We start from the raw sequence: 9,826 nt of genomic DNA, 5'->3' as shown, positions 1-9,826 counted from the left end.
TAACTTTGAAACTACTAATAAATATTATTATTTTTTTAAGAAAAAGATGAGGAGGAAGAAATATAACCAAGATCTCAGTACTAGGGGAACATACAACAGGTTTTGTCCTACAGGGCAGCTGGCAGTTGCAAAGGGGATTTTATTGGGGGAAATCTATAGGGGGAAAGGTTCGAACCTCCCATATTGCAATCCTGATTTGATTTTTTCACACACACACACACACACACACACACACACACACACACACTCAGGGTGGCATGTGAAAACCTTTAAAAACCAGTGGCTGAGGCTCTTGGGGGATGTAGTCTGAAACATGTGTAGGGTTGGAGAGTCTGCTCTAGACAAGCACAACCGATCAACAGCCTTTTTAGGATGGAGTGCAAACAGCAATTCCCCAAACTTATTTCAATTAATCAATTATATTATAAAATCTCCCCTGATTCATTTGTGAGCACAATTCTTGGGTGTTGATGAATCACTGACTCCATTAATGTCAATAGACAATGCTTGTGTGAATGGACACTAAATTGTTCTCATAGGATGTCAAAGACATAAGGATGTGTTTAATATGCACTGCAGATTAGGAAGGACTATGCAGCTTTCCTTTCCATTAAAAGTCCATGCTCTTGAAGTCTATTGAACATCGGTATCGACCATCAATGAATTTGGAGCATATGAAGTTTGGCAAACATGGACAGGTATGATGTTGCCGTTTTCCAAAGAAAGGGACCTTTCAGAGAAAACAAAAAATGAAGAATGTTAATAATATGCTATCAGTGAAACCCAAGGTAAATGCTTTAGAACAGAGCTGGGCAGACTTGTGGAATCTACTTTGTGTTTTTGCTATAACTCCCAGGTCCACAGCCAGATCTGGTTCAAGGGGTGGAAGCAATTAACTATTGCATCCCAAAAGCTATTCACTGGACTAAACTGCAAATATGAGTACAAATAGACATCTACAAATACTACAAGTTGGACTCTAATACTAGCCAGCAGACATGTACAAAGATCAGACAGAAAGCAACCACATCAGATGTATCATGTCCCTCTCCTTCTGTCCCTATTCTGTCTCCACTCTGTCCTCGCCTCCCTGCCTGAAGACAAGCAGACAGACAAGCCAACCACTGCTCAGAGACATTCCACACCCCTTCAGGCATGGCAGCACCCTGTCCAAATGTGCTCCCCTCCATCTGACCAACTCTGTTTCAAAAAAAAAAAGTGCACCAGCTGTCATTAAGAACATTAAAATCAAAGGATGTTGGTTTGTGGGCCATGGCCACTTGCAAATACCTTATGACTGATGGGGTGGCATTCATCTCCCTCTTGTCCTAATGGCGTGCACATCCGGAGCCCCCGGAGCCACAAGCTGATGGCGCAGCATGTCCCAACTCCACACTGGAGGTCCCTTTCACAGGCCTAGAAGATGCACCACAGTAGTATGAATTAGCAACATGGAGGAAACTACTATTCCTGGCAGCAAACTGACTTGTCTGGAGGTGCAATTGTATCTAGGAAATTTAAAGGTGCCCATCTCTGGTGAAGAGCTTTTTAGGATAGAAAGAAAACCATTATGTCTCGGAGACATTGCAGAGTAGGAAGAGTAGCCATGTTGGTGGTGATTATAGGGGCACAGGTTTTTGTGTAAGCAGTAGAAACATTTAGACAAGGCTGGCACCAAGTGTAAGGGACTTTCTGATAAAGTGCCTCGCAGTGTGCCTTCTCCAGCAGCTCCTCTCCTGAAGGCAACAGCATTGCAGCAATCTGTGGTGGGTGCCTGTGAGCTGCTCATTGTTTCTATTTTCCCCAGCATGTAGCATCTCTCTGTGGCATTGTGGGAACATCCAGAAAGCGGCTAGGATTGTTGCTGTCATATTAACATGGAGGAGCTGAAGGATGCTCACAAATTTATCTGGGCAGCTGATTTTCAGAAGGATAGTCCACAGGGCATTATGATTTACAGTGTCAAAGGCCTTAGTCAGGTCAATAAATGCCATATACAGGGGTTGGTTTTGCTCTCTGCATTTTTCTTGAAGCAATCGAGTGGTGAAAATCATATCCACTGTCCCCCTAGAAGGTCTAAAACCATTTTGGGATTCAGGAAGAGTAGCCTTAGATATTGTTAAGAGACAGTTTGCTAAGAATTTTGCCGACCGCAGCTAATAAAGAGATGTCTCGATAGTTTCTGCAATCTGTTTTATCACCTTTTTAAAAGCGATTGATAATTTTGGCATCCCTAAAGTCTGCTGGGATCTCTCCCCCCCCCCCCAATTTTTTCAATGAGCTTGTGAAGTTGTGTAAGTTCAATTCCGCACACTTTGAAGACTTTGGCAGGTATCCCATAAGGTACACAACTCTCCCAGATTTGAAGATACTGCAAGCTCATCTCTAATTTGCCTTTGGTGCAGCTCTTACTAATATTTTTCTCTCCGCTCTGCAATCCCACCTGACTACTACTCGTTTTTCTTTTCTTTTGGAGCGTGAAAATCTGATGAATTGGTTTCACTGGACTGTATTTGGTATCCCATTGGCACAACGGTTTCTGTTGTGTAATGAGAACTCCCTCTCCCCCCCCCCCCCAGTGTCTGCCATATACTTCCCCAGAGGGTTGGGGAAACATCTAGAAAAGCTCTAGGGGGCATGTGGAAAAGGAGTGGAGGAGAGACTCAGTGCTACATTGGATTCCACCCTCTGAAAGGTGGGGTGGACATAATGGATCCTGCCATTGAGCACGCCATTGGATAATATGTCATAAGATCCCTTCTAGCTATAACCTTGCATAATTTTTTTAAAAAATGGTTATTGGTTTATAGATGTAGCCCTAAAGTGGGTTGATCTTTTTAAAACATCTACTTCCACTGTCATTCAAAAACCATCTGACTCACTCACACAGCTGTGACAATTTAAATAGATAAAAGTCAGGACAAATACGTAATAATGCAATTTCCTGCATCTGTTAAAATTCAAATAGTTTAAATTAAGTAAAGATGAGGAAAATAAGTATCAGTCTTATTCAAGGAAATGCCACACAAATAAAAATCAAGTTCTGCCAAGCTTATTCATAAGACATCACGTTGAAGCCATCAGAATTATTTAAGGAACAGGAAGTAACCCATCAATAATGAAACTACCACAACCCAGTTATTAGAATATGAAGTTTGACAGTTTCATCCTTGTTTGAGACGGGGGGCTGGGGAAGACGACTGTGATGGAGTGTTGACGAAACAGTGGTACTTAACACTTGACTTTGAATTAATCTGAATTCTGCTTGTTTTAGACCTATATAGAATAGCATTTATGAAAAAATAAAAAAATTCCTTCCAGTAGCACCTTAAAGACCAACTTAGTTCTTGGTATGAGCTTTCGTGTGCATGCACACTTCTTCAGATACGTATCTGAAGAAGTGTGCATGCACACGAAAGCTCATACCAAGAACTAACTTAGTTGGTCTTTAAGGTGCTACTGGAAGGAATTTTTTTATTTTGACTATGGCAGACCAACACGGCTACCTACCTGTAACTGGAAGCATTTATGAAGTTATTTAAAAGCATTTATATCACAAAAATTCCATGCCACATCTAAATAAGTGCTCTGTATCATTGGAAGCAACTTTATTTTTCACAGAAGAATACTGTTTTTTCCTCAAAAGAACAGGCTACTCCAAACCACGTAATATTTTTGTCCATTGAAGAAGTGGAAGTCCTTGCATCAGCTGATGGGACTCCTTAGGTGAATCCCACTGATAGTTAGACATTTTTGCAAAGCAATTTCCCATAATATGGTGCTTTTATACACTATTTTCACTTATATATGCATTGAAATGCTTGGGTGCTTACCCTGCCTAGTTTCCATGCTGTGCTTTTACATCAATTTTAGCAGAAGCTGCCTTGAGCCTTCGAAAGCCACCCTATTAATGCTTTGTTGCTGTTTTATCAGCTGGCTTTTCTGCCGCCTCTATGCCATCTTTATATATATAACAGCGGCTTTCTAAACACTTAAGCAGCCTTCAGATCTAAAGAGATTTCCCAGCAGCTTCATAGGAAGCTGCCTTATATTGCATCAGATCATTGCTCTATCTAGCTTAGTATTCCCAACACTGGCTGGCATCTGCTCTCTGGGATTGCAGGCAGAGATTTCTCCCAAGCCGTACCTGGAGATGCTGGGGATTGAACCTGCAACCCTTTGCGGGCAAAGCAGACAATCTACCATTGACCTACAGACCTTCTCCAACCACAAACAGAATTTCACCTTAGAGCTGATGTAGAAATCAGCTGCTGTGTGGAAATAGCTGCTCACGCAAATGCTCTTCTCACATGAGTGGTGTAACATGCAATACTGAGACTTATGAAACATCTCTGGGGCTACCTTTGCCATTTTTCTAAACACAGAATAAACTGCTGCAATCTTCTATAAAGGCCTTAATTAACACATGGAGGTATTAATTAGGTGTTAAAATATACTTTAAATATAAATTTTGCACCAGCTCTGGTAATAATAGGCATTTCAAAGCTACTTTAAGTTGTGAAACAGCAGCATGTGGGGGGGGGAGTTTTCTCATCATTTTGTGTAGGTAATTCTATATTGGAAATAAACAATTTTGACAGAATCAGTAATATTGAGTGGCAAAAACTATGTATCCAATGTTAGTTCTACTTCAAGCAGACCTACTGAAAGTAATGGACATAACTTCGTTCCATTAACTTTGATAGGTTTGCTCTGAATTGATTTAGTGTGATTCCACCCACTCTCAAGGAAGAAAAGCATTTCAATAATTAAGGTTGTGTTTATAGTGAACATTTAGAGAACTACTCTGCATCACAGACAAAAAAAAGCAATTCTTACTATTCAGTATTGCTAGTCAAATTCAGCATTGTTGTTTTTAAAAATTAAGATGAAAAATAATTTGACATACATTTAGCTTGCACACTAAACTCTTGAACCATTACGTAAATGGGTTAGGGTCACATTTTAATTCCCTACCCTCCTCTGTGATCACAAATATTTTTCAACCCCCCCCCCCCAAAAAAAAAACTTCAATATTTGCACCCAGTTCCATGATTCCAGGACCTGGAGCTTTGTGAAGCTGAAAATACAGCAAGCCTTAAATAATTAAAATATATTGTGTAACTCTTGTCCATTTCTTTTGATGTTTGATTTCTTTTGTTGTCATTTTGCAGGGTGAGATTTGTTTTCTCCCCCCTTTTCAATCCTGAAGTTGCATTAAATGAATGTATGTCCTTAATAAAGGGTAAAGTAACAATTTTACTGTCATATTAAAAAATGAAAGCCATCCCTTCATTTCTTCCACCCTGGCTCTAAACATATTAACATGCAAATCACAGTTCACTTCTTTCAGTCAGGCTTGCCCCATCAACTTTACCAATGCAGTGGTTAGACCTAAGTAGTGGAGCCCAAATCTGAATTAAGCATCGCCACTTATATCAGCTGACAATAGAAAGTAACACAGCTTTCTAATTGCTACTGTAAGTATTGCCGTGACCTTAAATGATAGCAATTCTAGTTTTTAAAATGCAGATTTGGGGCTTCTGCCAAGAAGACCTTTGCTCTGGAGAACAGGCTTCTAGTTTGCTTCTGCCCCACACTTGCCAAAATCATGCTCCCATCTTCCTAGCAAATGGGGCACAAGTTCCCACACATCCCAGCCAGACCTTCTGCCACAATTAGAATCAGACGAGCGAAGTAGAAAGAAAAGAACAACTTACCCCTGTGATTACTGCACACTCATACAAGGTTATCAACAGAAAGATGCACATGATTTGGATAGTTATTTTCATGGTGCTTGAAAGAATAAGGAGATCCTTGTCTTTTGCCTCCTCTTCACAGCCTCTCTTTCATGTCACGGCTGCACTGTGGTGTTGCGAGTCCCTCTTCTCCCTCCTGCCTTGTTAGGTTCTCAACGAGAGCTGATCACACCCCTCTCTCCTGCCTCTCTATTTAACATCTTCTCAGCCCCTTTCAATCTCTTTTACTGATGTGAGACTTGCTATGATGATCCCCGATACCACAGACAAGGCTCGTATCCATAACATAGCAAAACAGGAGGAGGACGAGGATGACAGCAGTCTGGGGGCTTTGAAAGATTTATTGCATGTGGAATTTAATCGCACGTCATTTTTAAGATTGCTTTATTTTTAATGTAATGTTGGTGGATTTACAAGACGTTGAAGTCCTGTGGCTTTCATTATCCCTTTCTATGAATTTACCAATTTATTATCACTTGTTATCGTTACCATTATATCTCAAAGGGTCCTCCAAGAAGTTTAAGGTGGCAAACATTTGCCATCACAACAACCCTGTGAGGTAGGTTAGGCTGAGAGACAGTGACTGGCCCAAGGTCACCCACTGAACTGACTGAGTAGGGCTTTGAACACTGGTTTCCCAGTTCCTACTCTGACACCCTATCCATTACATTACAGTGGATCACCAGTGTTATGTCCGTATGTGCACCTTTAGGCCTTTGGAAAGGAGTGGGTAGAATATAAACTAGAAGTACATGGTCTCCTCAGAGGCAACAGTGGTTAGATCACACTAATTGATGCAGAGTAGCTGAGTTGGCATAAGCAGTGGGTTACACCACCATAGCTAAAGCTTGAGAACTCTGTACCTGGAAAGAGAATCTCAGCCTTCTAGTCCTATCCAACCAGTTGTTGTTGTTGTTTGGTCGTTTAGTCATGTCCGACTCTTCGTGACCCCATGGACCAGAGCACGCCAGGCACTCCTGTCTTCCACTGCCTCCTGCAGTTTGATCAGATTCATGTTTGTAGCTTCGAGAACCAACCAGTAAAAGACAAATTTTCTACTGCAGGCATAGGCAAACTTGGCCCTCCAGATGTTTTGAGACCACAATTCCCATCATCCCTGACCACTGGTCCTGTTAGCTAGGGATGATGGGAGTTGTAGTCCCAAAATATCTGGAGGGCCGAGTTTGCCTATGCCTCCTCTACTGAGACCAGCACATGGTTAGACGCACAGAAATCTACCTTATACCAGGTTCTAGCCCATAGATGTCTACTCCAGAAATGGCTTCCTTGGATCTCAAACGGAGGGATTTTACATCACTGTCTACCCAATTCTTTTAACTGGAGATGTCCAGAGCTATATCTGAGGCCTTCTGCAGAGGTACAACAAAGCAGGGCTAGGCTAAGACATTTTGCTGCCTAATGTGAAGGGCAAGATGATGGCACCCTTCCCCCATTTCTGCTGCATTGGTTCAACATTAGTTATGAACAGCCAATGAGGACAAAATGGGGCACATGAGTTCTGAGCACATGTTAATTTATACATAGAGATTCAAATTCAGAAACAAACACTAGAATCTAACTGGAAATGCACTGCATCTCGCCATAGTGGGAAAGACTGGGACCAGGGGGCTTTTGATGTGTGTTTGCTGTCCAGGTGCTGACGTCTGATGGGCAACTTCAAGGCCCCTGAAGCTCTCCCATCTGATGCCTCTTTCTCATGCAGTTGGACAGAGCCCTTCAAAGAGAGAGGTGTTGTTTCTAAAGTAGGGACACATGGCCACTCTGGCCGTGTTTTGATCCCTTGGAGTTCTGTTAGAGTTCTGGGACTTAGAGAGCAGGATAGGTTCCACTAACCCACCTCTTTCAATCTCCATTCTAAAAGGGTGCTTTGATCGAGCAGTATCACCACTGCACCCATCACCCCTCCTTTTGCTGGGGAAACAAATGTTTCCAAGACATCCTCCTGAAATACTATTCTCAGAGAAGTGAGGGAAACAATGGTCTCCCTACAGGACTTCTTCCTTGCAAAATATTCATGAATTCAGGATTTTTCAGAGTGCTACTAATTTGGATGGCGTGGTTACAGTATCTGGTGTGGCCAGCAAATCTCAAGGGAGAACATGAACTGCGTAGTCCAAAAGCACATGCATTTTCTGTGCTTTACTGTCATTGTTGCAACAAACAATGCAAACTTAGTGCCCCACTACCAACAAGTAGCAGAGAGGGTCCCTTCCTTCTTAACTTACCTAGGCAGGCTGCTTCCCTCATATAGAAGTGCAGCTAGGAAAGAAGAATGGACGAGAAAACGGTGAACACCTCTCACCCACCCCAAGTAGCTGATGGCAAAGGCAGAAATTAGCAGAGAAAGGGCAATTCCCTGCACCCAGTTAAACTCTGGGTCATTAAATGTGTCTGCATTCACCATGAACAGCTCTTTGTAAAAATGCACACAATGTTTTGGGGGTGGTTGTTGCTAATTATCAGAATTGCAGCTGCAGTCCAAACTACAATTGCTCGTCTGAAACTGCTATTTCCATTAGGAGGAAAGCCCAGCATATCATGTCATCTGGAGGGGCACCCCTGCACTGTGGTGCAACCAATGTGGGACAAGAAAATCCTGGCACATTTTTAGTTAAAAAAAAGCTGTAGAATTTTAGCAGGACCTTATGGGACATGCAGTGATTGGCAATGAAGCAGTATGTTCACCCCAAAACCTTTGCAGGCAGTATTGAAAGCAGAATGCTGTATAACATCCCTGACACCATCAGGTGCATAAATCATCATGACTGCACAGTAAAGAGGATGTCTCAAGGGACCCCAAAGCATTGATCAGCAGCAAGCAAAACAACAGCATCTTCTTGCGGCAAATGAACATGGCACACATGCCAAGACCAGGATAAATGTGAAAAAAGAGCAACCTTATGCAACTCATCCACAGGGTTCCAAGGTCCGATTGCAGAATAACATGCAAAGTATGGCTTGATTATGTGCAAGAGCATTGCAAGCGCAAATTAGTTAACTGTGGAGAGAAATGTTTCCGTTTTATTATAAGTCATTTGTCAGTACCCACCTATCTGCTTAAGTCAGAATAGGTAATAAATAAACCACTGATGTATTTATATTGCAGCATCTTGATGAGTCAGAAATTAGAATTAGAATTAGAATTAGAATTATAAGCCAGGAGCCCCTAGACTCCTCCTATTAATCTTCCTGGCATTTGCCTTAGGATGACATTTATTTTCAACTAACCTTACTTGCTTTTTGCCAGCACTGAAATCCTCCAGTGATCCTGGATCTGCAGCGGCTGCTGCTGCTACAGTTGTTCTCATTCTTCTCATTCCCACCTTCACCATAATCATTGACAACAATCCTGTCCTTCTATTGCATTAGGCTCTATCTTTTTCATAGCCAATGCCCACCACTTACACCCACCTACACCAAGAGATGTGCTTAATTTGTTTTCAGCACATATGATTGTCTTTCTCCTTTTTTCCTTCCTCCTCTTCTATTTTTCTCCTGTCTTTCCCTCCATCAACTTTCTCCTCCATCCCAGCTCTGTCCTCTGAAAGAGGAGACTTGGCCCGCCACAGGCTACTTTAGCTTTAAAATGTGAAGGAAAGAATCACAGAAAATAAGGCGATAGTTTGAACCCTAGTGAGTCAATAAGAACATAAGAAAAGTGGTGTATTCTGGTTGGATGCCAGATGCCACAAGGCAAGCTGAGTCGGGAGTTGCAGGACACTGGATAGCTCCAATACAGCTATCCATGGTCCTGAAGCCTGATCTGACAAAGCCTCTTTCTGAACCCCTGCCCCAGACTACTTCTTCCAGGCTCTGCCTCCTTGTATTGAACTCAGATCCTTAAAGGGCAAATCGTCTGTAAATTGTGGGGGTAAAAAATGCTCCATTCAATCCAATTTCTTTGATTGGGTTGGGAGTTGCATATTAATATACACTAAGAAAATGTTCAAGTATGCAAGACTCTTCAGAAGATCACCAGACACTGTGTAATATGGTGTATTACTCAGTTTGTGATTGATAAGGCAAGTTCCAAGTCTTACTCCAAC

At 41.9% G+C, this 9,826-nt stretch overlaps 1 protein-coding gene across 1 annotated transcript; it reads right to left on the bottom strand.

The window, feature by feature from the left end:
- Positions 1 to 234: 234 nt before the first annotated feature.
- PROK1 (prokineticin 1) lies at positions 235 to 6,021 on the bottom strand. Its single transcript, XM_081194235.1, has 3 exons — positions 5,721 to 6,021; positions 1,291 to 1,416; positions 235 to 730 (listed from the first exon to the last, which is right to left on the bottom strand). Exons 1-3 carry the CDS (start codon positions 5,790 to 5,792, stop codon positions 611 to 613), a joined length of 318 nt encoding a protein of 105 aa, XP_081050361.1. The 5' UTR covers positions 5,793 to 6,021; the 3' UTR covers positions 235 to 610.
- Positions 6,022 to 9,826: the final 3,805 nt, after the last annotated feature.

This window comes from Podarcis bocagei, assembly GCF_964188305.1.
Source record: "Podarcis bocagei genome assembly, chromosome: 5".
NCBI classification, from domain to species: Eukaryota; Metazoa; Chordata; class Lepidosauria; order Squamata; family Lacertidae; genus Podarcis; species Podarcis bocagei.
Note: the sequence above shows the minus strand (reverse complement) of the source record. Positions and strands in the feature narration are given on the sequence as shown.